Source organism: Seriola lalandi, unplaced genomic scaffold (genome assembly GCF_002814215.2).
Source record: "Seriola lalandi dorsalis isolate HSWRI2012SDOR001 ecotype SW California unplaced genomic scaffold, Sedor1 jcf7180002054616, whole genome shotgun sequence".
NCBI lineage: Eukaryota > Metazoa > Chordata > Actinopteri > Carangiformes > Carangidae > Seriola > Seriola lalandi.
In genome coordinates this window covers 421,698-449,229 of record NW_019525169.1, presented here as the reverse complement: position 1 = coordinate 449,229, position 27,532 = coordinate 421,698, and the positions used below count along the sequence as shown (strand labels likewise).

Genomic DNA, 27,532 nt, shown 5'->3' with positions numbered 1-27,532 from the left:
TCATGTGTCATTATGCAGCATTACCTCCACTTCGAGCTCCTGTCTCCTGGGGTTGTGAACAAGGAATGAGAAACAGTCTTCCCACAGAGGCTCCTTGGTCTTGTACCGGATCTTTAAAGGCAGACAGGTTTGTTAGTTGTTATTTAAAACACTTGAGAAATCTGTCAGGGTTACTGTCAGTCATTAGAAAGTGCTGTGTTTTGAATTTTGAAAATCAATAATAAGGCACTAACACTGTTGGCAAGCCACTACTCTCATATTTTCCGGTCTACATATTTGCATGCAGTTTGGCCTACTGCTGTTGTTTCTGCGCAGCTTATAAAGAGTATCTACTTTTATTTAGATTCTTTCGTATTTTAACTTGATTTATTTCAACATTTTCAGTTCTTATAGAAGTTCTTCTTTGTACAATAATACTGTTTAAAACTTATAATTAATGCAGTTGATAATTAGTGTCTCATAATCTACTATTTCATGTGTCAATTAACCAGTTTCCCTGCAAGATTTGTTTCCACTGAGAAGCAGTTAGGACACTGATAGGTTTCTTAATGGTTTTTGCTGTGTACAAATTAGATTTTAAATGAGGCAATGAATGGGAGCATTAAAGGTCCAGGTCCATATTCAGTAAACAGTGTAGGTCTGACACCACTTTTCATACATACAGTGGTCTCCCAGTTTTAGGTCATTGCAGAAGAACTGCAGTCTTTAATATAGTATACTGTAAGTAAGTGATTTTTCATGGCCAAACAGCTGACTGTTTGTAACTGGCCAAATGAACATGTGTTGTCTCGCAGAAGAGCAGGCTGAAGGCAAAAAGCCACAGTAACAAATAAAAAATGAAGATGTCTGCAATACATGCCCAGGACAACATAACGAGAGAACAAAGACTTTATAACCACATACACAGGTGTAACTTATTCTACTTGATTAGACTTGTTCTCTGGGCTGAGTGGGGACACATCATTCAGACTGAAAGTTTGATTACATCACACGATTACCAACATAGCCCCACCTAACTGTAACCTGTGTAGAGGTCTACTCAGCCAGAGAATTGAAAACACCTGTGTGGGTGTGCTGGGCTTTAAAATATGGCAAATTCATTCAACCCTAATGTGGACAATGCAAAAGTTTATAAAAGCTCAAAAGTACCAACTTTAACAGCTTGACAACTCATGACTTTTACTAATCTATTGAATTGCTTTTAAACATGATTTTGAACTGGTTACAGTATATATATATATATATATATATGTATATATATATATATATGTCAACGTCAAAGTCAACAGGTTACCATTTCAATACTTTTCTATATATTGGATTTTAATAAGGTCAGAACAGACAAAAATATACGTAACAAAAACTTGGTTGATCTTGCAGTTAATGTTAATACTGTTACACATTCAGCATTGGAGTCTGTGGAACCCAAAACAAGGATGAATTGAAGCAAATGTAAGGGAAACACAAAGCCTATGTATGTGCTAATTTGCTCAAATTCTTTCTTCCATCTAAAATTTGGAAAAGTGCAATAAAACCCAGTCCACCTGATGTGGATCTAGGCATAATCAAATAAAAGATGAGACTCGTTTCCTTGTTTCATTGTTTCATTTCAAATCCAGGAGACCACAGCCAATTTAACTAAAATATATTACTGTGCAAACTGCAAAAGGGGTCTAAGGTAACAAGCCTCCCTGAAACCATCATATGCTTACAGCAAAACTCCAGCATCAGCAATAACTTGGTCTACTGTAGTGTTTATTCCTCCTGAATAATTTCCCTTTTGAACTCGACATAGAAATTTCTCATAAGAAATGGTTGGTATACACATTTAATGTCAGCCTAGAAGCGCTTTAGCTGAGACTTAACGGTTTAATGGTAGGTGGTTGTAATTCCTCATCTTATTTGCTTGTACGACCATTTTCAGTTCATCTTTCTTTTTTAATTCCACGGTCAGGGGGAAGTGCTCTATAACAGAAAGCTCCGGGGAGAGACAGGTAAAGAGTGATAGGTGTTGTTTAAGCTTTAATATGTCATTGTGTGTGAATGAATGTGAGGTATAGTCTAGTTAAAATAACCGCTGCATTCAATCTTTGGTTGTCCAAATGCTTTTTACAACTTCAAAAATAGGAAGAAAAAAATCACCAGCAGTGATTCATTTTCTTCTTTTCTTCTTGGAGTACAAAGCCAAGACAAAATAAGAAGATAATCATACTAATGGATGCTTATAGGACTCACCTTACTCTCAAGCGTTTTGTGTCCAACAGTGAATTGGACGTGAGGGCTCGGCTCAGTGCTGCTCTTCTTTGCAGCCTGCTATAGAGTCAGAGAGAGATGTGTTAGCCGAGTCTCCTCACTGTGACACACAATGGATAACCGTCAGTAATGGACAACACAATTACACCCAAACTCAAACACTAGCGTCTTGAGACCCTGTATCAAGCGCACCATGATGAAAGAGTGTGTAACTCAAAAGGGAAGGAACATTACCATATGTTTTGACAAGCAGGGCTGCAAGCAGAGAGGCTACCAAGGGGATTGCCAAGCGTTGTCTCCTCTGCAGTCTAATTTTAGTATGCTGGGTTCTGACAGCTAAGTATTATTCAGTATTCCTTGCAGAATAATAATGCCCTACTCTAAAAGCCAGCAGCTATGACAATGGTGGGAAAGTCTTAACTTAATTGTTAACCCATCCTTTCACTTGAGGATAGTGCTTAAATTTGACATCTATTTCTCAACATTGGAATTAAGATCCACATTTTAAATGCACAAAAATATCAAAATACATAGACTTTCACATTATAGATATTATATGTTTGTATTGAAGGTGCTAAAATACCATTCTGTTGGCATTTCCAATAAGGAAAGGATTTTTATCGTTAGGGGGCAGGGGAAGTTTTAGAACAGGCGATCAAATCTTTTCTGAGGAAAGGAAAAACATGACCCAAGATTGCTTGTACACCCCTGAGGAAATGGTCATAGGTCAAATGCAGCCAATCAGATTTTGAATCTAGCGACTCTAGACTTTCACTAAGGTATAAAGGTAAATATCGGAGATGTGAAATGTTTCCTGCCAGGGATATGGTGTTTAAAGTAACATAGACTTGTCTGTTTTCCACACTTTCGCAAAAAATTGGTGCCTAATCCCAAGTACGGAAATGTATTTGGATCAGTAAAATGCAACGTTGGAAAAAGTCTACAAAAGTTCAAAAGTGTTTGCTGATTCCTCCTCACGATATGACTCTTATATTTCCTTCACTCTGTGGTGGTGAAGTGATGGCAACAGACCTACAAGAAGACTTTATCACAGATAAGCTGCATTTCAGACTTCCAAAACATTTTTCAGTACAAACAAACTGAAGGAAAAACTGCTGCACATTGGTCAGAGACAAAGCAGGTTTATATTTAACAGGATAAAAAAAAGGCAGCAGCTAGTTAATGCCAAATAAAACCCACACATGATGCAGATGGTGCAAACTAGTTTCACTGTCACATTTTGGACTAATATTGCACTGAGGGAGTGCCACCGTGTGTGACAATGGGAGGCTTGAAACTTCTTGGAAAGGTTAAAGGCACAAAACCACTCGTGGTAACTGGAATGCAGCAGTTGATTTCTGAGTAATAGTGTTTGTAACCTGAGACTGCGCTTGGTTACGAACAGCTTTGTTGTAATGCAGTATAACACCTACTAATGTTACTACTAAACAAGGTAATCACAGTTGTTGTGACAGTGGTTAACAGGACTAATGCAGGAACATTCATTGTTTCTACCTCTGCCTGCCTCTTCCCAGCTGTAATAAAGTGTATGTTAAGTATGTAAAATGTATAGTTTTCTCATGTTATGATGCCACCCTCAGTGCCTATTATATCTGTACATTTATCTGGCAAACAGTGGGGTCCAAAAGTCTTAGACCACTAAAGTAGTCTCAGACTTTCTCAGACATGATCACCTTCTACATCTAGTTACGCAGGTTCAGTTGCTATTTGCTGCTGAAAACCTTTGGCCCAGTTCAACTCCAGTAAAAATACAAATGCTCCAAAATGGCCACAGTTTCAATCAACCATATATGATTACTTTAGACATATTTGAGTGCAACATTAGACTTTTGCATGCACGATCACATGAGCTGGGAAAATCATGAATCATTCCAAATAAGAAGAAAGGGGCGTTCAGCACAACAAAGGCATAAAGCAGACAATGCAATCATCCATCATGGTGCACATTTTTCGAAAAGGACAATTCTCTCTGCTTGTTTGATCACATCACAATCACATGACGTTGGATAGTGCATTTGAGGGCCAGCAAAGAGGAGACACAGATGAGACACAGGGTGTAATTTGCACATGCAGTCCATTTTTCCCACATTACCTTCAGCGCCTTAAAGACTGAGACTTGCTTCAACCCGTCATAGGTGAAATCTGACAGGTTGCTCTTTAAGCCACAAGGAGAGTTTGGGGAGAAAATCACACCCATAGTTAGTAGGACAGGAGTGACTTGGCATGGGCCCTGAGAAACACCTACAAAAGTATGCTGAATATGTAAAATGTACTGAAACATGAATAATATGGGTAATAAAGAAAAAGTAGTTTAATGGATGATATTGTTGACACTGCAGGGAGCTCACGAGGAAAACACAGGTCATAATAATGAGGGTATTTCGAACAGGGAAGACTTGGAAGTACTATCTGTACAGTCAAACTCTAACTGGCCCACTAATACAGACAGAGATCATTATGAACTCTGCCAGCTCTTTGTAGATAATATTTCAGCCTTGAACTAAGCAACTGATTTAGCAGAATATGCATCTGCATACCAAGCAGGCATAGCTGTTTGCCTGGCTGAGTCCTCTGTTTTGAATGTCTGCTTCATGTTAATGGTTATTGGAGACTTTTTATTAGACATTACAGTAAAAACCGTGCAGCTAACACATGCTTTAAGATGCACGTTTTAAGGACTCCTGTTACTGTTCAATCCACATCATGGCACACAGCTAATGATAACACCATCAGGATGCAAAAGCTCTGGTGGACTCACACATATAGTTCTATACTCTGAAGTATTGCTCTCACAAAAGACTAGGCCAGATGCTCTCCTCTCACTTAAGTTTCCACAGCCTAAGCTGCCAGTGAAGACACTCTTGGGTGAAGAGGAAAAAGAGAATAAAGAAAAGAAAGTGGAGTTATGATGACTGGGATGGCAGAAAAAATCAATTTGAGATAAATGTTGAAATATTGTTTTGATATTAAGCTGAAGGACTCCAGATTATTTACAAGGTATGACTGAGCTTTATGACCCGTGTGCAATGACAGCTTTTCTAACATCATTTGATAAACATAAAAATGCACCAAGTTTTCCGAGGCTGTTGAAAAGTAGAGGTTTCAAGGTTCAGGGTTCTTGTCTGACAACAACTATGAAAATTTTGGTATGAGACACAATCTCTGAGCACAAATGACTTGATTATATAACTTGCTAAAGACCATAGTGACCCATTTGGCGCTATATGCTACATCTATAATGCACAGTTGTTCCCTTGGGAGTAGCTAGAATAATATTAGAGGGTAGAGGATAGTAATATAACAACCTGCCCTGGTTGTTGGTTGGTTCACAGTGAAAACCACATTTCAAAGAACATAAAAAGCTAATTGATGAAGTGACTCAGCATTGCTGCACATTGACCGATAATCCTTATTCAAACAAGAGCGCTGCACTGGAATTTCTTACTTAACTGGTTCAGAGTGTTGCTAAATGCAGTGTGTATGTTCCCGGTGGATAACAAGAAGGCTACATAAGCCTAATGCTATATTACAGCACAAGTGCTTAAGGAATTACATAAGGCTATAGCATCACAACAATAGCATTGCAAAGTTAAAATTAAGTGAACATTGCAGTATCTTACTGGCAGGTTCTTTGCTGAGTCCAGATAGACCACCAGCAGTGCTGACGACAGCCCGTCATTGGCCAGGCTTCTGTCTGCGCGCACACTTCGCAACACCTGATTGGACAAGAAGGACAAAATAGGCAGTCACCACAGATAATGATTACTGGCATGCATCAGTAGCAAATTCATAAACAGTGATAGTAGTAGTAGTAGTGGTCGTAGAAAGTTTTTTTTTTTTTCAATACTGTACCTGATCCAACTTCTCATTAGTGGAGAGCAGAGACAGCCACTCTAGTTTTAAGTGCAGCTTCCCAGTAGGCGTTTCTTCCAGGTCAAACCACTGGAATAATGTGACAAAATCATTAAAGGAACCAAACCATTCTTTTCTGGCTTGAAAATTGGGGAAATATGAAACCAGCAGCCAGTAGAATAAAGAATAGAAACAGGGAGCGGGCAGCCTGGTTGATGTAGCATGTTCATTAGCGAGCTTTAAAACTGCTAAACATATAAATAAAGATGTATCAATCTTCTCATCTAAATCTCAACAAGAAAGCGAATAAACATAATTCCCAATATATGTGATTTATAAACTCAAATTCTAATTAAATGGGCGATATAATTGGGAACAAAAAGTGTCTTACCTCATCAACCTTTTGTTCTTTGTGCAGCTCAGTCATATCGATCATGAGGCTGTGGATAATGACAAATTGGGATGACAAAGAAACAGAAATTACATCTATAAATCTGAACAGTGGGTCCAGTTATTGATCGCATGCCTTGTGTTGCCAGCGCTGGGTGTAGTGTTACAGGCTTGGAGCATAATCACTGACTTGCCCTTGAGCCTGTGGGATAACATCTCTACTTTACTTTCATTGATAACAAGTAACAGATACCTTATCAGATACCTTCATCCCCCCATTGTGTTTAGGTTGCAATATGTAATGACATGCAGACAGACAGATCCTTTGCTTTCCTATATAGCACTAGACAATTACAAAACAAAGCATGGTCTTACCAATCACTCATAATGCTGAGGTGCAACAGACTGTGTTTCTTCTGAAGTATGTGATAAAATCAGAGTGGGGCACTCACCTTCCCAGGAAGTCATCTTTGTCTGGATCCTCATCAAACAACTCAATCTCAAGATGTTGACCTGAGTGCTCATACACCGGTGCCTGATGAACACAACAACATATTGATGCTTGTTTAAACAGGCACATCCTTAATTCAAGTTGGCAGAATAAACTCCAAATGACAGTGCGGGTAGCATTCAAACTGTAATGTTGTAAATATAAATCTCCTACTCCAACAGACATGCCAAACTTGTCACCTCATAAACTTCATTCCACTTGGGATGGAGGCTCTCTTTAACAGTTTTGCTCTGGAACATCTGGTTGCCGATCTGCAGTACGCCGTATGGGTCAGATTTGCCCTTGATCAGCCCTCCCAGAAATTTATCCTTCCCTTCCAGATCCTGAGCCTCCAAGAAGTGGATCCTCAAGACTCCCTGTGGAAACATGGATAGCACAGTGTTAAGGAGAGCAACTCTGAAATAGCAGCCTCTGACACTTCGGGGCCAAACTGGAGTCAGAGATGATAAGATGTGACATTACCTACAGTAGTGGGTATTACTGTATAAGGCAGTGCAAGAGAAAACTGTAGCTTAATACCAGAATTAGGAAGAAACAAAATGAAATGATTACATTATTTATTTTTTATATTTCATTAAATTTTCTGCTGACATTATTTAAGTTAACTCTAATGGTTGATGGAACTTGTCGAACAAGAAATGCAGATGCTGTTTGAATCATAGCAGTTGTGCATCATGAATAATGAATAAAATATAACAGATCAGTATGTGTTTGCATGTAAATTTGAAACACGGTACATTTAATGAACTTCCTTTTACAGTACTTACTTATTTACTTACTTACTTACTTACTTCCCTGGAATGTAGAACTTCCACTGAAAACTAGTGTGTGCAAAGCTCACAGTTGACTAGGGCAGTTATAAACAATTGGCCAGTGAAATGTCAGAAATAGTAATAGTATGGTGACATTTTCAAATGGTTTGTTTTGTACGATCAACTAATAAGGTTGTGATTATCTTGTTGCCAGGGATACAGACAGTAGCGACAAAGCTTTGTTATGCTTTTTTTTGTTCTGGCTGTTTTTATTTCATCCTGTTCTAAGCCTGAGAGTTACCTTAAAAACCTTGAAAAAACCTTTATCTTATTACATAAGAGAACATAAAAAAGCAAAAGGGACCTATGAGATTTGACTATCAAAGTAACTATGAATTCCCTCAATGATTGGTAGCTGAGCATATAAACGTAGACAGAAGAGGTGTATTAAAGCTCTTGTTTAATTGGAAGCATATCAAAACTGCATTAGTACCTTTGGCATTGGGAAGCGTAGCTTGGCAAGTTCCACATCCCCGACCAGTGGGATGGTGACACGGTTGGGTAAAACCAGATAACTGTAGATAATGTCTTGAATCAGACTGTCAGAGAGGCCACTGTGAGGACAGGAGAGGGGATAGAGAGAAGTGAGGAAAGGATGATAAACAGAATGAAGCAATGAATTATTTAAGACAGTACGGGTGCCCTTGGGTTATAAATATTCTCCTTTAATCTCAGCTAAGTACAGTACATTTCTGCTTTGCATGTGTGAAGATAGTGGGAACACTGGAGTCAGTTCAAGCATGTTGCTGTTGCTCACTAAGAAACCTCTCAATGTCTATCTGATCCACTAATGATTCAACACTGCGTGACAACAACAATGACAGTGAGGTCAGAAAATGGCATTAGTGCCAGGCGTTCCTGTGTTCACTGAGCTGCTGTGGTACAGCTGGAAAATCGCAATCATCATTCTGTGTTATTGCTCAGCCTGTCCCTCGAAGAAAAGCTTTTGTGATTACAGAGCAACTGTCCATATATCAATATGTGGAAATCCTAATCAAAGGTGTTCATAAACTGCCTCAGAAGTGATCTTGAAATTGTCTCTGGAGTGATCCCAGGACTCCAAACAACACACACTAAATCTACTAAATGAGCTACATGAAACACACAGCATGTGACACGTGAGATACAACAGCACGGTCAGTTGACAAGTAGCCTAATAAATCGGACATTTACTAACACAAAGGACCTAACATACCTATCCCATGTGATTTCCAGTTGCACACCAGTGCAGAAAATTACATTAGCAACAGCCTGTATGTAATTGGTGTTATAAATTTAGGGAACTCCTATCCACGATGCTTTCAGGCAGCTGAGTAAAAAGCTCATGTGTTCCAGAGTCATCCCCCAAACTAAGAAAATACAACAAAAAAAGTCAAAACAGAGGAATAACATATTTGGTCAAACTTGAGTTAAAACCAGCACAAACTTTTTGTTTGTCTTTTTTACCAAAATACTGTACGACTGCTTCCTGTTGCAATTTTGTCTCTTCACTGAGCTGATATGAACAGACAAAGAAACCAGGTAAGATTTTCTCATTTAGCCTGGAGAAACTGAACTGTACCTCTCTTGTCCAACCCACTTTCCCCTGCAATTTATTCATATTTTGTCTAAAGCTTCAAAAACACTTTCATAGTTTGTTGAGTTACTGCATCATGATTTCAACCATTTGTGTGAGACACATTGAGAAATACAATACTTCTACAAAGTTTTGCTAAAAATACAAATGCAAAATGTTGAAAAAATGTTTCTTTGGCAAAAATGTGCCATTACTCTTGTTGTCAATGTCTCTAACCAATGGATTAAAAATTAAAAATGTCAAATTTGCATTGTAACACAAGTAACCATCTGTGTAAGACCTGATTAAAAGCCTTAACCTAAAATTTATCCTTAAATATTACCAAGTAAACCAGTAAACCAAACTTGACTCTGCTGAAAATGAAAATAGAAGTGGAAGCATTTCTGTTATAATTTTGTAGCAATGAGAAAAATAAGAAAAATAAAATATGTTGCTCTTTGTTCAGGAGTGTTGTCCTGTCCTTAGACTAAAGTATATTCAAGTGTATAAACAGGTGTACAGGTTGTGTTAAGGTCGGACTGGAGGTATGTATTTTTCTGTTTTTCAGTCATTAGGGTCAAAGCAGTTTGGTGCTGCCCTGTATGGCCCAGCACAGTGCAGGCCAGCTGCAGAGACGCCCTGTACTCTGCCATCAATGGGATGAAGTCTCTAAAAGATGAGAACAAGTCTCTGATGGACAAAATGAACCTGCAGCAAAAGGAATGGAAACAGGTGGAGAGAGAACCAACTCCAAAAGGAGCTCAGATAGAAGGACAAGCTGGTCAAAAGGGCCATTAAAAGAAGGCAGGCTTGCACAAAGGCCCACATTGACACCCTGGCCCTGATCACTCCAAAAGAACTCGAGCTGGCTCAGAGAGAGGAAGAGTGGAAGGCCAGGTGTAGCGCACTGGAGGCAAGTCTGCAGGAGCTGGAAGAGCAGCACACAGCTCAGAAGCAACAGGAGGAGAAAAAGATTAAAAACAAGCGGGAGAACAAGACTCAAGAGGAACAAGAGGAGGAAAGGATTCACAACAAGCAGGAAAACATGACTCAGAAGGAAGAGGAGGAGATTAAAAATGAGAAAGAGAACAAGACACAAGAGGAGAAGAGGAGAAAAAGATTCACAACGAGGAGAAGAAGACTCAGATGGAAGAGGAGGTGAAAAACATTCAAAAGGAAGGAAAGAACAAAGACAACGACAATGTGAAGATGGAGGAGGAGGAAAAGACGACTGACAAACAGACTGACTATGAAAAATGAGCACAACTTCCCTCTTCCTGAAACCCCTTGCCATCTTTCCCCTTTCCCCCTTCTTACCTTACCTACCTTACCCACTCCCTACTCCCCCCTTCCCCATGTCTATCCTTTATCCAACATCTGTTCACTAACAGGTTTGTCATGTCAACTTAAAAAGTGATAATAATGTCAGTGGCCAACACCCACCAAGTGGCCAAAAACATATCAACTGAAGGTTTAAGCTTTTCTTACAACGTCCACTGCATAATAAAAGCTATCTTCAGGCAAGTGGAAAAACACCAGCCAGGCAAACAAATTTAGATGCCTGTGTTTGTCTGGAGTCAGGAGAAACATTCATTTTATCAATCCTCAGCTTATCTTCCAATGAAATGGCAGGCTACAGCTCTTGTCCGTGAGCTGATTAGAGACACAAAGATTGTCTGGTGGAGGACTGATCAGAGCCAGAGCTTCTCTCCTTCTGATAGCTGAGGGTGTGAAGGGAATCATGCTGCATCGGTGCTTATTGCTGCATCTCTGTTGCTCCGCTGCGTATGTGCGTGCATGCACAATAACAAAAGTGAGAACATCTGTTTTATTTAAAGACAACACTGCTGACAGCACATATGGTCACTCGTATTACATAATCTACAGTATGTACAGTATACTAGTGTGTGTTTGTACTTGCTATTGAGCCATGTCAAAGACAGATTTCTATCATTCTTACACCAACAATTATCTTTTAGCCATGCTAGCAAGGTGGCAATTTCTGTGTCGGTTCACAACTTTGGTCCAAAGTGAAATATCTACTATCTCAACTATTGGATAACCATGACATTGTGAACAGACATTGATGGTACCCAGAGGATGAATTCTATGACTTTCGTGATCTGCTAACTGCAGTAATATGAGGTTGACATTTTTGTTTTAATGAAATGTCACAAGCAATACTGGATAAATTACCATTTTGTACACACGATCATGTCCCCCTTAGGATACATCTAAATCACTTAGGTGATCCCCTAACTGCCATCAGGAAATTTTTTTAATTTGTTTCACTGTTTTGGTTTATGACCAAATAACTGCACAACACTCCTATCAGCTTCAGCTGTAATTGTGTTTCGAGCTAATTATGAAATGTTAGCAAGCTAACACGCTAACCTAAGCTGGTGAACATGGTAACATTATACCTACTAAATATTCAGAGTGTTAGCATTGTCATTGTGAGCATGTTTGTATTCTGATGTTCGCATTTAGCTCAAAGCACCACTCTAACAGTGCTGCTAGCATGACTATAGAGTCTTAGCCTTGTTTTGTTTTGACAGTTATGACATATTACAACATGTAAATAAACAAGTAAGACAAACAGAGTATGTTGCATATCAATAACAGGGTTTAAGAGAGACACACTGGGCAAGCCCTCAAGTAGGCAGCTGATGCTGTCTGTCTGCTGCAGACAAACAACCAACACAGCCACATAAACAAGCATGTGTGTACACACAAACACACACATACTGCATTGCATAAGATGCATGGATCCATTACACCCCCACGGAGGACTTGACAGAAGGCCTGAAGGAGACTGGCAACTCAGCTCTGCCTGTGTCAACATGTCTGTCCACATCCGCAGGGTGTAGGACAAGCAGCTGTAATCTTAGAAAATCCCATGCAGCACTTACGCATGTGTCACATAATTTGGGGTGTAAATGATGTATGAACCACTCTAGACAGTGTCAAGTAATTGCATTGGGCTGTTAGCAGCTCTTAACTGACTCTCATTTACTCTCTGTTTAACCCACACAAAAACCTGCAGGGAGAAGAACCTCAATATGAGTATGAGCAAGACAAAATGAGGAAGAATGAGGAAACAGTCTACAACACTTCCTGATCTGGCCTGTTTTAGCCAAGGTTACTAACACACACACACACACACACACACATATATACATATATATATATATATATAACTTGGTTATTCATGAAAACATATATTACACATATTTTAAAGATCCTATTATGCATGGTTTTCTCACTGTTTTTTTGCAAAGTGCTTAACGGCAAAAGAGACAGGTTTACCTAAATCAGCCCTGTCTGGTCAAGCTCTTAATCATAACAGTAACAAGGACAGGGACACCTAAGGCAGTAAGGAAACACTACAAAAAAGGTCTTTAGCAGAAAATATTATCAGTACATTCAGTGGAATATTTCTTCTCAGGTAATAGACAAGACTCTAAATCCACATGAATACTATGGATATTGTTAAAAGGTGCAATTAACACATTTCAAAGGCAACATGTGTTCAAAATTATTTTTAAAAAACCCTTTATCACATAGTCACAATCATATAGTGATGCATGAGCGATTAATAGCATGAAAAGTAGGCATGAGTCCAGATTCCTGAAACGCTACAGACCTCCTATCAGCTCTCATGTCACCTCATCTCCTTTTGAATAAAGACACTTTCTTGAGAAGCAGGAAAAGCCAGTTTTAAATGACTTACTTGAGCCCTGGAATGTCCAGTAGATTGGTGAGGCCAGTCCAATTTATATCCAGAAGCTAAAAGAAGAAGAAAAAATGTGAACACACCAGAAACACTGGAAACATAGTATGATTTTTTTTTTTTTTTATTCACCCTAACACTTGTTGTTTCCTGCCTCCTGTGCTACATTAATCACTTGGCTTCTTGTTTTCTGGCCAACAAACCCCACTGATTAATAACAGTGGATACAAAGAGTCCCACACAAGTTGCAACAAAAAAATATAAATCAAAAGTTTTTGTGGATGACTCGCTAATGTTTCGGTCCATTTCGACAACATAGCACTACTTAACCTATAATACTGTTGCTGTGTGGCTTATTCTGGTCGGTGGTTGTCTCACTGCGCACCAGTTCGGCGATGAACTGTAACTTATATATATATATATATATATATATATATATACTGCAACAAATTTTTCTGGCCTCAAATATTTGCACGGATCCTTGAATGGAAATGAACACTTGCTTGCTGAAATATTGTATTTATAAACACAGCAGCAGTCCTCTGGAATCTCATTAGGTTTCAGGGTACAAGACACTTTTCTATGGTACCAAATTATTAAGGAGTCAAAGACAATATGATTCACTTCCTGGGTAAAACTAGAAGCAGGTATGTCAAATCTGGAGAAGGGAAGACAGCTGTGAATAGCATCAGCTAAGACCTGGAATGCAGACAGATCCTGTCTCTCAGTGAGCTTTGATCTGCTTCTGCCTCTGAGCTGAAGGAGCAGTGTTTTCTTAATGAGCCTTTCCCTCTTCCTTTCTGCCCAAGTTGCTTACACTGCAGCAGATGCACTGAGCTCAGCAGGGAAGAGGGGAGCACTGCAGGGTTGTTAATGATGTGTGGGGGGTGGGGGGTGGCGGGGGGCTGCATGTTGTGGGAATATGGTTGGAGGGACACACCTTCAATTCTCTGAAGCAGCCTTGTTGAGTTGCTAGTATGTACTGAAGATACCCAACGTTTGCAAGTTACAGCTTCTTCATTTTGAGGATTTCCTGCTTTTGTCTGTTTGATATCATTAGAAATGTATTACCTTTGGGATTTGGGCTGTCGGTTAGATAAAATTAGCAAATTCAAAGGAACACTTTGACATTTTGGGAAATATGCTTATTTGTGTTTTTGTCAAGACTTAAATAAGAAAATCAACACCACTTTCATGCGCATCGGTTTGAAGCTATAGTCAGGGGACCTTAGCTTAGCTTAGCATAAAAACTGGAAACGGGGAAACAAAAGCCTATCAGTACTTCTAGAGCTCACAATTAACACAATATATCTGGTTTGTTAAAATAAAAGACAATTAAAAAAACATTCTTGAGTCGCTGCCAAGTCACTGCCATGGATTGATTTTTTTTTTTAACCCAGCTAGAGGGTTAGCTGTTTCAACCAGTTTCAAGTCTTAATGCTAAGGTAAGCTAAGCATCTGCTTGGAGTGTATATATGAGAGTGGTATCAAACATCAGTTATTTTTTAATTATCTAAATGAGTCAGTGACTATTCCTTCCTAAAACATTGATTGAGAATTTAAAACTTCCGGGAACTTATTTGTGATTATTTTGGACATTTTACAGCCTAAAGCCTTGATCAGCTAATCAAAAAATAGATATGAATGCATGCAATGTGTTAATTAATCAATACACAACTACCAATATAACCAGTCACTATAAACATCCTCAAGTGTTGAACTCTGCTCATATAAAGTGCAAGACTGTTTGTTTAACTGAGCAATGAATCTCTTTTGCGGTGTGTGTTGCATCTTTTTATTTACACTGCACTGAGTTTCATTAATGTGACCTCACATCCAGACGTGGCCAAGACCTCTCATGGTCTGGAAATGTTTCTGTTTCATTTTGCACTCAGGATCAGGCTTTGTATGGCACTCTGAAGGAAAGACGAAGAGTTATTTGGATTCCACCGTACACGGTGTCATGACTTTTTTCACCCACAGGAAATTGCTTTTGCAATTTGCTGTCTTCTCCACCATCCAGATTTAATATTCCTCATCTAGAAGCAGGGGGATGATTGGGCAGTGTGTGTGTGTGTGTGTGTGTGTGTGTGTGTGTGTGTGTTTGTGTGTACGTGCGTGCACGCATATGTGTATACATGTGGGTATGCACCACGATTTACTGACTAGAGCTGCTGCCTTCTCCCATCAGCCTCCTACAGTAATATCTGCACCTTGAGCTTTAGCTGTGTGCCTGTTGTAGAGAAATCTGCCAAAGTAGGACTGGTTTTAGCTGCAGCTATTAATAGCTCTGCTATAGTTCCGCGGGGTCCTCCTATTTGGTATAAATCGGTCAAACATTTTTAAGCTGTGCAGCAGTGGCTCTGCACAAGGGTTGAACAGGAAGATTGATGAAATGTACACTGGGTAATATTGGATATGTAAACAACTGGCAATGTGAAATGCAAACTGTGTGAGGTGATGTAGATTGTTTACACTGTAAGAGCATAGAGAATGTCGATAGCAATGCCAGCGACAAAAAAACGACCAACTGAAATTAACTTAAAGTTGAGTGAAATGTATGAAACATATTATAATGTGATTTGACTCATGAAATCATCATTTAAAGTCCAATTTATGTTCACTATTTCTGCTCGAACGAGGCAAACAGATTAGCAAAGCAGAAAACCAAAGGCAAATTTGATTTATGAGGTGTAATATTATAAAATTTAGTGAGAATATAAAATACATTAAGAACCGAACTGGGTTATAAAAGATATTCAGGACATTTTGTGATATTTACTGTAACGGGGCCAACCTTGGCAAAAATAGTGAGTATAAAGAAGAGAAAGACAGCATGCTGTACAAAACTTTTCCATTATTTTCAAATGTCGTGCCAAATAACAATATGACACTATACAATAATGTGTTACACTCCTGCTGGTAAATATTCAGGAGATATCTGGTCTTGTATTTCATTTACAAATCCCAGTTCAATAACTTCTGCCCTAATCATATTGCATTTGTTCAGGCCACAGTGTAATTATAATTTCAACTAACAAGCTTAATTGACCACATCAGTGTCGTATTATTGGCGTCCGGACTTACTGGCTTCTTGAGGAAGAACAGAGACAGCGCTCCAACAAGAGGCATATCACCCAGCAACGGCTCCATCACCACTCTCAACACGCCGTGGATCTATGGAAACACAAGAGGACACATTGACACACATGCCACGTACACATAAAGAGAGAGCTTAAGGGGACTGACTCGGCTCTGGCCCTTGACATTCCTCGGCGGTGGAGTAGCGCATGACAGGTTGGAAACTTGATCACAGCCTGACTTCACACCTGCCCCATGTCATCCTCCACCTTCTCCATAACATATTATGACAATTACAAGGATTATGGTGTTGGAAGTGCTGAATGTGTCATGTGGACACCACGCAGCTGCTCTAATCTGCAGTAGGGACCAAAAGATTGGGAGACCATTTTGTTTTGAATCAATATTTGTATTTTCAGGAACAATAGTAACAAAATCTTGTCTGAGCAGAACTGTGTCTGAAACTGCAATTACGCCAGTGAATCAAATACTAATAAAGCACCAGTGAATCAATACAAAAAACGTGCTTGGAACTACTAATACTAATAAAGCTCTTTTAGTGTTTGCACATGGACAAATACCATCACAATCATTTTAAGACTTCAGTTCATTTCTGTCGCCAAGGAAATCTCAATTTAAGAGATCATTCCCCAAAACCAAACACTGGAAAACTGATCTGTCAGAAAAGCAGCTCCATAGAAAATGACGCCGACAATAATCTGACTGTTCAGAGGCATAAAAGACAATTCAAATCTCATCCTAGTGCAAGAATTCACACAAAAGTTTAGTTCCCTTTATGAAGCAATGGCACACTCTAAATTGAACTGATACAGCTAAATCATGCTAGTTTCTATCTTTGGGCTGGTATACTGTGTATTTTATTCTGTATTGACAAAACTGTCTCAAGGAATAATGATGTCTTAAAAGCAGGGTGATCTGCACCAGCAGCTGTCTAGCGGGGAAACAATAAAATAGATGGATCTTAATTAATGGATTTATTTACAAAAGAAATTGAACTGCAATTTGAAACTCACATTACAGAAAATGCAATTTGTTTGGAGGTTTAACACAATGACTATGTAAAGATGGACGACATGACAGTTCACCCAAAGTTATCTCTGCCATTTTAAATAGCTCTTGTCATACTGATATACATTCAAGTGTTAATTTTTCCAATAAGCTTGCTTTTAATTAGTTATTTGATGCTGTAAAATGTGAATGTGACATCATGATTGACAGCTGTGATTGACTTTGATTGGGTCGGGTGGGTGTGTGAGCGGGTCCCTCGATACGGTGCAGACTCTAGTTCAAAATGACATTATCAACAGAAGACAGCAGCACCTGTATCCTGGATATTTTGACTTCATTTTTGTACAGTCTAAGGAAGTGAAGTGACGTTGTCCATCCTTATATACATATGTCATTGGTTTAATTGGCTTGTTATGTGCAGTAGCTTTGTTGAGGGGTGAGCCTCAATCAACACAGTGGGAACACACATCAGGCTGATATAAAATATATAATAAAAGTCCAATATCAGCCACTGCTTAACCCCACTCTTCACAAAGCCATCTGTAATCTAATCATTATCATGGAGTCAAGCACACCTGCTCTGTGTAGCGTAAAGCAGCACAAGGAGTGACAGGGACTAATATATTAGTGGTTGATAATGAGCTGCAGAGATATGTAGGTCTGCCTGAGCTACATAATGGGGGCAGCGGGCAACAAATGTCTCCCAGGGACAGACCTCGCAGCTATCAGCCTCCAAGGAGGCACACTGATTGTTTCTTCTGGCTGCTTTCTGTTTCACTGCAGCGGGAACACACAAAAGCACCAAGGACATAAAAGACCAAGAAAACACACACATATTACATGCAGTGAGACAGAATCTTCTCACGGAGCATGATGCAAATTGCAAACTGCATATTCTTATAATGTGAATGTTTTACTTTTGTTTAAAATCCTGTTTATTAGATCAATCTACTTTTTGTTATTATTATCTTTAAACCTTTCTCTTTAGCCTTTATGTTGCTGTATTTTATTATCTTAATAGCTCTGCAGAGCTGTAGTTCTCGACTTCAGATCCACCCAAGGGATCACAAGATGATGCATAGGATAGGAAAAAAACATTCTGAAATACAAAACTATTTTTTTTTTTTTTTTATTTCTCTCCAGTCGTTTATTTTTTCTTTCACATTATATAATGGATAGACCCTTAAGTTCTCTAAATACGCAGTAATTCAAATGAAACAGTCTGAGAGGAAAAAGTCACACTTTGGTTAAACTGCTCACAAAAATGAGACATAAAGAACGTAAACTGTGACAAAGCAAGTACACATACTGTATATAAAAGGAGGTTAAGCCTAAAAATGATTACATGATTATTTCTATGTTTTTGTTATTAACTTTAGTTAGTAACTAAATGACTATTGACAGCCTCATTAGTATGAGTACACACATTCCTCCACCACTGAATTACAGAATTTAATTTGTACTTTCAGACCAGAGTGTGATTTAATTATACACTTACATCCCTGAAAGCTTTCTGTATTTAGACATTCAATAAGTTGCAATGCATTGAAATAATGTTCAACTGAGAGGAGAAAAGCCCCTGTCCAAATAACTTCAGTATCCTGTTATTATCTGCTATACAAAAAAAGTCCAGCCAGTAAGGAAAAAATACTTGGAGTGTGAGCCAACAGGACAGACTTTTACCTGAATTCAGTGTCACTTTACATCCACCGTAGAGGACAAAACTCATCCAAGTGCCAGTGTGAGGATGCGAAACAAATCAGACAAAAAGGATTGTCCTCACCTGGATGCTCTTAATGCCAGCTTTGCAGTAGTAGCGCTTGATGTCCACGTCAATCTCTGTGTTGCCAACAAAGCTGGGTAGCACACAAGACAAAAAACACATTGACTTCCTCATTAAAACCAAAACCTGTTAGCATCAGTAAACAGGACTGAAATCTTAGGTTTTATAACTTCAACTATTATTATTTTATGATTATTTTTTATTTCAAATCAGCAATCCTTTAAGAATTCCCAAAGGTCTGAGGAACCATTTTAAATTAGAAAGGAAAAGAAGCTACAGAGGTAAAACAATGATGTTTTAAACAGAGATCTGATTGGCTCACCTGATCTGCAGGTCCATGATGATCTGACGCTTATCCACATTCTCTGAATAAACCTTGACTCCGTTGACCCTCAGGGGCTACACCGCAACAGAAGGAAGCATTACGGCCACTACACTCAAGTCCATCAACACCACAACAACACCTCAACCCCTCCCAAACCACCACATGGTAAGTACAAGGTCGACCCCTCTCCTGACCCCATATGGAAACTTTTTATGAAACGAGCACATGTGTCAGCGACGTGCATGTATGTTCACGTTCAAGCTCCCACACACCCTCGCCAGCTGTCCCAACGGCACCTGCTGCTCGCGGTCTGTTTTGCCACTGAGAACATCACATGAGCCATGTGAGTGCCTGTGAACACCATGCGGGAACACTCAGAGAGATGCTCACTTTGTCTCCTATGTCGATTTTGCTGAAACAGAAGGTGCTGAGGTGGGCGTTGGACTCCTTCACTGCCGGCTCGATTGTCTCGTGGAATAATTTCTCCACAAACTGGCAGATGTAGGGCCACATCTGCTTCACCGTCTAAGGGGATACAGGGAGAGAACTGAGCTTAAAAGAAAAAAAAGAAAAGAGTGGTGCCCTTTTGCATCATGGGCGTGTACCTGTATGTGCTATAGGCACATACAGGTACATCTCTCTCTCTGTGAATGATAGTTACTTTAAATTATTCAAAATGTAGTTCTCTATAAGCATAATCTTGTCAGACTCACACACATCAAGCAGGGACAGCAGCAAATGAAATTTTGAAGCATGCATCTAAATCATGTTAATGTAACACTCATGAGGGCTTTAATATTTACATCCAGCTTGTTGCTATGGGGATTCGAAAGGGTTAATGCATTTCACAGTGCTGCAGAACCAGGGCTGCATGTTAAGTCAAATGTGCTGCAGTGTACAGAGTGGCAACAGTCACATCCCCAGTGGGAAGAGGAGAAAGCAGAAGAGAGGCAGACATCCCATTTCCTCCTATTCGCAAAAAGCAAAAGGAGAGCTTCACTCAAGCAAACAAATTTAAGAGACAGCTGCTCAATTCTTTACCTTGTTTATCCACTCCACCCGCTCTACATCTGGGAAGTGCACCTACAATGGGGAAAACAGAGCAGATAATCTCTATGTTGGTTTCAATAAGCCTGATTATGCAATATCTTTAATGGCAAGGTTCCACATATAATCTATGTGCTGAGATTTGTTTCGCTGGTAATCTGATTTTAAATTATATATTCAAAATGTCCGTGTTATGAGTAAAATTGAAATGTCCATTTTTATACATTGAACTTTATTTTTTATATGTGAAATTCTTCTTTTAATTTTCAATTTAGACATTTACCACTGCAGAGAAAGGCACTAAATTCCAGATGTTAAATTGCAGAATTGCGCTGATATAATCCAAAGGGGGTTAAGTTATTAAATGTTTGCAATGGACCAAATGTGCAAACCCTCTTCTCTTCGATTTCCAACTGTTTCAAATTACTCTTTAATTAGGTGCTAATTTCAAATGCAAAGTTGGTCTTTTTCCCTAACTCAAATTTCAAATTTTACTTTTGAAGGAATTTCAAAACTGTTACTCAGAAAAATCCAGTTTGAAGATGTCACATTTGTATTGGCCATTCAGAATATCTAAACAAACCTGGCACTTTACATTGCTGAAGCAGTACAACACGACAATTACACAATCATAACAGAAATAATTCAAAGACGAGAGGACAGAGTCTGTTTCTATTGAGCACAGATAAAATTTGAGAACATTCGTTGCAAGAGCTTTTTTAAATGGAGTTATTGACAAAAAAGAAAGAAGATGAAGGAAAGGAACATGAAAAGGAAGTTTCAAAGCAGTGTTCAAACAAAGGTCATTGGATTTTTCCAGTTTTCATTTCTACATAAAGAATGCATTGATTGTATGACCTTTCTTTTATCGTCATCTTTTTAGTGTCAGCTGGTATAAAATAACTCATCAATACACATCAATACAAACTATAGAATATAGTGTCTCTCCTCACATCATGAGTGTGAGCATTCATGTTATTAGACCAATACTGTTGGATTTACTGTAATTTTAGAAAGAGAGTTAAGACTAAGTGGCCAAATTTAATCTTACTTGCATCCTGAACTAGATCTCAACTCGTGTCCTATTTCCAGACGTATTTCCTCACTACATTTGTGCTGTGAGACTGAGTTGCACTTTGACTAATCTTAACGACCACAGTATATCTGGCATTGATTTAACATGAGCTAAACGAAATGCCTGGAATAAAATCAATGACGTGCACAAAGGTGTGCAACCACCTTAATAATTAGCTGATAAACACCTCTGCCTCTCCATCACACCAAATTTAAAGCGTTTATTTCCTAATTTCAAGAGCAAGAAGTGATGCAACCCGCTGGAGTGCTGGTCAGATATAACGTGTAGTGTGACAGCTACAAGCAGCAGCAAAAGTCCTTATCCAGCATTAATGTCAAAGTCTAGATAAAGCAGTGACAAGAGCAAGAGGACAGGGAACAGAAAGTTCTAGTTCATATAACAGAGTCAGGCCCACAGTTTTGTTATGAGGTGAAAGTAATATAATCCTCTACACAAGACACTGGTAAGGTTTCATTATTACACCTGACACAGTGACCTTACTCAGAAAATGTAGGTGAAGCAATGGATGATTCACTCAACAGGACATATGTTAGTGCTGGCTCAGAAAACTAAGCTGTGTAGCAGAAAGTGGGAGCAAAGCATCTTAATTATTCAGATCCAGCCATCGTTGTTGTGTTGGTGTAAAACTGGAAAGTCATTCAGGTTTATGTCCTGAAAGTAAAATTAACAGTCTGCTGGAGTACAAACTGCCTATTATCAGCACACTGAGCCTTGGAAAGTAATCAGGACCTGGAAACAAACGTAACTAAACACAAGAGATTAAAGAGCTAAGGAGTTTCCTGAAAAAGTCCCAAAAATCACATATCTAAACAAAGCAGAGGCCGTATTTGTTTCAAGTCACATAAACAGTACCTGTTTTTCACACATAAATGTTTACCTCCCAAACTTGTGTTTACATCTCATAAGTCACATTGACTGAGGTTCATCCAAAGGTCTACAATAATGCAGACAACCGGATTCTTCCAAATAAAACACCTTTCAGAAAAGTGAAATAAAGCTCAGTTTATAAAGCAGCCTTTTGGCCTCTTCTCTTGACGACACATTGAAAAATTCTCTGCACAAATGAATTGTGACAGATATGATTCCTGTAACTTTATTGTGCATTTCATTTATGATAAAATTGTAAGACTGGTGATGGAATTGTGGCACTTTCTCCCTTATTCTTTGTCAGTTTATAATTCTTTTCTATTCTTTTGATCGCATATCACTTATTAAAGAAGACAAAATACCTTCTTTACCTGGTTGATAGTTTGTGTGTTTGCTTAATCTGTTTCATTCACCAACTGAAATAATATCTGTGGTCCACTGACTGGAAAATGAATGCAACAGTTCACCCACATACAGTGTCAGAAACTTATTAATTTAAGCATGTCTGTGAGGCATTGTGCAATTTATTTTTTCATGTTTATTCTTGTGACATTAAACTTAAATCCAGAATATTACCTTAAGTGTAAGTAGCTATTACACAGGCCAGCTAATGACTCACCCTGGGAGAAAACAGCTAATGATATAAACTCGAACAGAGAGGAGTGCACATGGAAGCGTGGGAATCGGGGCAAGGCACTAAAAAAGGATTTGTGAAAACAATGCCATCTCCATCAAGACTCAATTTCTGCCTAGTGAGGTGAAACTGGTATTCACCAAGATTTAGGAGCTATAAATGGTGAAAATCTCCACCCCTGATGACAGCGCAGTATTGATGCACTGATATGTGCTCAGCTTGACAGTCTGAAACATGCGTGTCATTCATTGTGAAACCCTGGATGGTGTGAAGTAATTTCCTGTGATGACCATGCACAGGCACCAAGTATGACCAGAGCTATATGTAGTGCTTGACATGATGTTTCTATTACAGACCTCACACTTAAAGCAGGGGTGTGCTGAGGTCACTCAATAACACCTCTTTCCCTTGAGTGGGATACTTTTGCACTACCCCATCTAGCTCCACCACCCCCATTTAACAGCCTCAATGCATCCTCAGCCATGTGTCAGCAGAATAAGCTTTTAGCTGTTCTCAAAACATGAGAATGCACTAAATATCACAGATCGGTTGGGCCGTGACTCTCGGACGAGTCTGATATAGAAAGTCTTGTATTTATAGTTTGATAAATTAAGCAGCTGAAACTCGAGGCCCACTTGAATTTGCAATTCAGTTGAGCTGGATTTTATGCTTGGATAGCACTCAGTTAAATGAGACTATATAAGAAGGTTTTAGTGAGAATAAATCTCTCCATTTCACTCTAATTCCTACCCCAAAAGATACATAGTGCACTAAAAAACCAAATATGGCTTCTTCAGTCAGTTCATCACTGTCTATTGGACTTCCAGCAGAGTTTACTAGTGCAGGAGTCAGCAGGTAGTCTGAGGATGGATCAATGAATATGGAATATAAATAACTACAGTATAAACATTGTACAACCTCTATTAAGGGGACTAGAAGCATTCATTTAGAGGCCAACCCCTTTACTTTGAAATATTTCCCCTTGATGCTAATACCACTCCCTCCTGTCTTTCAAACCTTTTTTAAAGACACCAGTTCTGAGAAAAGTCACACATCTGGCTATGTGACAAAAATAACAAGTTGTCTCCAAGAAACTATATATTTTGTTGAACTTATCTATATCTATTATTATGTTATTATCTGAGTTGTATTTTGTCTTCAGGTACCACTTCATTACATGCAACCTAAGTTTTTTCACTAATTTACATAGTGGGGTTGCTGAGGGTTCATGAGGAGGTCTCAGGACATTCCCAACAAAATCCTAACCACTAAACTATTAACCCTGAAAAGGGAAAGTCAAGAACCACTATGTTATCTAACATTTTTGCCAAGATAAAGTGTTGCAGTAATGGAGTGAGTTCACTACGAGAGAGATAGCAGTCTGGATCCCAAAATAACAGGGACCCCGTGGGCATGTTTCCTTTCCAGCATGGTGTCTGGTTTACCATTGTACCCTGCTGTATTTAGACTGGGGCTCAGTCTAATGTCACTGCTGGGGGGAACAGCTGCTCCATCACAGCTTTACAGTTCAACTCTGCTCCTCCTGCACTTAACAGCTGATAGTTTTTTCCTGGAAACTCAAAAATATTGTTCACAAATACACCTCACACACACTTAACAGAGAAAAATCTCGGCTCATATCCAGTAGACATTTTTTTGTCTACTGCGTTTCACAAGGAGACTTACCCATGGTGGTAAATCGGAGGTCGTAAGACCCTGTTTGACACTTCTCTCCTCCTGCTCAAAGAAAGCCAGAGCACGGTTTAGTCGGCTGTGCTTCCCTCCTGTGTTCCTCCTCCACCAGAAAAAGATAACCAGTCCAATCAACAGCCAGCTGAAGCTGAACTCAAAATAACCCAAAGCGTATATGGGGAAAATTAGAACAAACGTTTTAGCGAAGTGAACCCAGGTCTGGGTCAGTTCGCTGGTCGAGGACACCGGAGTGTCATCGGGTATGTTCCCCGCTGAGGGATGGTGAAAGTTGGCGTTAGGCTGAACGGGGCTCGGCGCAGTATGTCCATTCTCCTTAGGTGAAGCGGGGCTTGCATTGTGTGAATGGGCTCCTCGTACAGCTGTCATGCTGTCTCTTGACATGCTTCTGTGTCCAAGAGTCCGTTTTTAAACTGTTAAAATGCGGATAAGGTCGGGTGACTCGGTTCCCATGTGCGAACGGACCGAGGCGGTTCCTTTTGGGGAGCCTGTTCTCACGTTGGCTCACCTGCACACCAGCCCATTACAATCGAAGGAATCGCTACCATTGACAACTTTGGTTTACGTTTGGACTAAAAGCTAAGAACTGCATTCCCTTGATTAAATGAGTCTGCTGAGCCAGTCCAGTCCACAGTGAGGACACGAATGGTCATTTCTAAGAACGCACATGCAACCTGCACTGTGCGCTCACAGCTAACCTAGCTTAAAGGAAAAAATACCGCCATCTCGTGCTCATTAGCTGTAAACAAGCTTGTAATAATCAATCGAAGTAATGCTTGGGTAACGTCAAATTACATTTGAAATGTCTACTCTTAAACTATACATGAGAAAAGCAACACGCGTAACTGGCTGGATTTCAAACAAATAATTACATAACTGCGTACCTTGCTAGAGTTCTTTCAAAATACTAAAGCCGTTGAAATGAAAATGACGAGCACGGAGTAATCGTTCCAAATATGAGTTGTATTCATGGCAAACATCAAAAGCAACACAACTAGTAGCAAATGAGTTATGAGCACCAATTGTTAAAGTCGATAAAATAACAGATTTCTCAAAAGGTTTTATTAAAACTAATAAGGTTTTAACGGGTTGCCATGGCAATCGGCTGTTGATTCCAGCGACTGCTCTGCTGCTGACTAACAAGCCTGTTGTCAAGCCGAAGTGACGCGATCTCCTTGGTTTCGAGTAACTGCGCATGCGCACTTTGGCTTTAACATCATGGCGGCGTCACTACGAAAATATGAGCTGATTTTCGGTGATTGAAAACTTCCAGGAAAAAAACTGATGTGAACATGCATAGCGACAAGGTAAGTGCTTTATCGTTGTTCTTACCCTATGCAGGCTGAAGTCGGGGAATGTTTACAGTAGAAAGTGTCATATCCGCTCTGGTAACTAGTTATCAAACGTTATGCTAGGAAATGAACGTTATCTTACTGTTTCTCTAGGGTTTGATGTTATATGCTATATTTTTGTCGTTGAACTACGTTGAAATGTGCATCTGGTGAATACAAGATAATGTATTCATTTAGAAAATAACCAAGGAAGATACATGGAGACCAGCTGACCTGAGAAGACATATCAGGGTAAGTTTTCAGAGTTAAAAAGCACTGGAGAGGGGATTTCAGAATTAAGAAGATAGTCAAGAGAATAAATGACAAATGTACATCCAAATGATAACACTTGTTTTACTTTCTATCTTTTAGGAAGAAGGACATGGTGATGACTATGTCAGGAGGAGAGATGACAATGAGAGAAAGCACCGAGGTGGGGAATCCGTAGAGAGACGCCGCAGAGACCCGGAGAAGGAGTCCAGACGAGACAGAGACAAGCACAGGGAAAGGGAGGGTACGAGAGAGAGAAGAGATGAAGACAGAAAAGACAGATATGCTGAGCGAAGTAAAGAGGCCTCACGGGACAGGAGAGGTGATAAAGAAAGGGACCGAAGAGATGAGAGGGACAGAGACACAGAGAAGAGGAAGGAACGGGACACACTGGTAGATGGAAAAAGGCACAGTTATGATTATAGAGAGAACAGTTACAGTAGGCGGAATAGAGAGGAAAAACATGATAGGGAAAGAGAGAAGGAAAGACACAGAGATAAAGAGAGAGACAGGGCAAAGGATAGAGAGAGACACAATGAGGAGGACAGGGACAAGAGGAGGGAAGAGAGAGACAAGGAAAGAAGGAGAGAGGAACAGCATAGAGAGCACAAGATTGAGAGGGAGAGAAAGAGACATGAAGAAAGTGGAGAAGGAGGAAGAGATCAGATAGAAAAGTATGATAGAGAACAAAGAGACCGGCATCGGGAGAGAGAGCGACACAAAGATGATTATGAAGAAAAGAGGAATGACAAAGACAGACGGGAAAGACATGGAGACAGGAAGCATTCAGAACGGAAAGAGGAAAGAGGTAATGATACAGCAGTGTGTTCATATAGCTCACCATTTTTACAAATTAAGGATGTCAGTATGAGGTCAATGTTTCTGTCTTCATCTGTCTGTCTTTAGAGAATAGAGAAGAACACAGAAGACATAAAGAGGAGAGAGAAAGGAGACACAAAGAGAGAGGATATCATGTAAGCATCTGTGTTAAATTAATTGTCTGTCGCTATTTTGCATTTTAAGGAAAGATAAATAAATGATTGAGTATTTTTGCTCTTTTTGGGATACATTTGTGTTCTTCACAGGTTAGCATACTTGTGTCAAAATCCTTTGGTTACATTGTCCTTCTTGTGTGGACTTTCCTGCTCCCTAGGATGAAAAGCTGAAGCGTGACGGTGAATCCAGGGAGCATCAAGACTTGAAGAGGTCAGGTGAAAAGGAAAGGCATCATC

General features: G+C 39.4%; 2 protein-coding genes across 6 annotated transcripts in view; one reads left to right on the top strand and one right to left on the bottom strand.

Moving 5' to 3' along the window:
• esyt2b (extended synaptotagmin-like protein 2b) overlaps positions 1-25,357 on the bottom strand; it is a 30,216-nt gene extending 4,859 nt beyond the window's left edge. The window contains exons 1-17 of one of the 5 annotated variants that reach the window (XM_087177638.1): positions 24,676-25,357; positions 20,387-20,428; positions 19,736-19,870; positions 19,343-19,419; positions 19,021-19,093; positions 16,215-16,304; positions 13,128-13,183; positions 8,273-8,393; positions 7,207-7,383; positions 6,969-7,051; positions 6,518-6,566; positions 6,127-6,216; positions 5,895-5,990; positions 4,987-5,134; positions 4,367-4,515; positions 2,236-2,313; positions 25-111 (exon numbers count right to left, since the gene is read on the bottom strand). In XM_087177638.1, the coding sequence (XP_087033764.1) occupies positions 25-111; positions 2,236-2,313; positions 4,367-4,515; positions 4,987-5,134; positions 5,895-5,990; positions 6,127-6,216; positions 6,518-6,566; positions 6,969-7,051; positions 7,207-7,383; positions 8,273-8,393; positions 13,128-13,183; positions 16,215-16,304; positions 19,021-19,093; positions 19,343-19,419; positions 19,736-19,870; positions 20,387-20,428; positions 24,676-25,083 (1,959 nt within the window). In that variant the 5' untranslated portion in view covers positions 25,084-25,357. The remainder of the gene's footprint in view (positions 1-24; positions 112-2,235; positions 2,314-4,366; positions 4,516-4,986; positions 5,135-5,894; positions 5,991-6,126; positions 6,217-6,517; positions 6,567-6,968; positions 7,052-7,206; positions 7,384-8,272; positions 8,394-13,127; positions 13,184-16,214; positions 16,305-19,020; positions 19,094-19,342; positions 19,420-19,735; positions 19,871-20,386; positions 20,429-24,675) is intronic. The other 4 variants (XM_023420104.2, XM_023420105.2, XM_087177637.1 and 1 more) reach the window with 4 other exon arrangements.
• A 160-nt stretch (positions 25,358-25,517) lies between these two features.
• Positions 25,518-27,532, top strand: part of dync2i1 (dynein 2 intermediate chain 1) — an 8,924-nt gene continuing 6,909 nt past the window's right edge. The window contains exons 1-5 of the mRNA XM_087177643.1: positions 25,518-26,006; positions 26,229-26,282; positions 26,403-27,108; positions 27,207-27,274; positions 27,454-27,524. Coding sequence (XP_087033769.1) covers positions 25,992-26,006; positions 26,229-26,282; positions 26,403-27,108; positions 27,207-27,274; positions 27,454-27,524 — 914 coding nt within the window. The 5' untranslated portion in view covers positions 25,518-25,991. The remainder of the gene's footprint in view (positions 26,007-26,228; positions 26,283-26,402; positions 27,109-27,206; positions 27,275-27,453; positions 27,525-27,532) is intronic.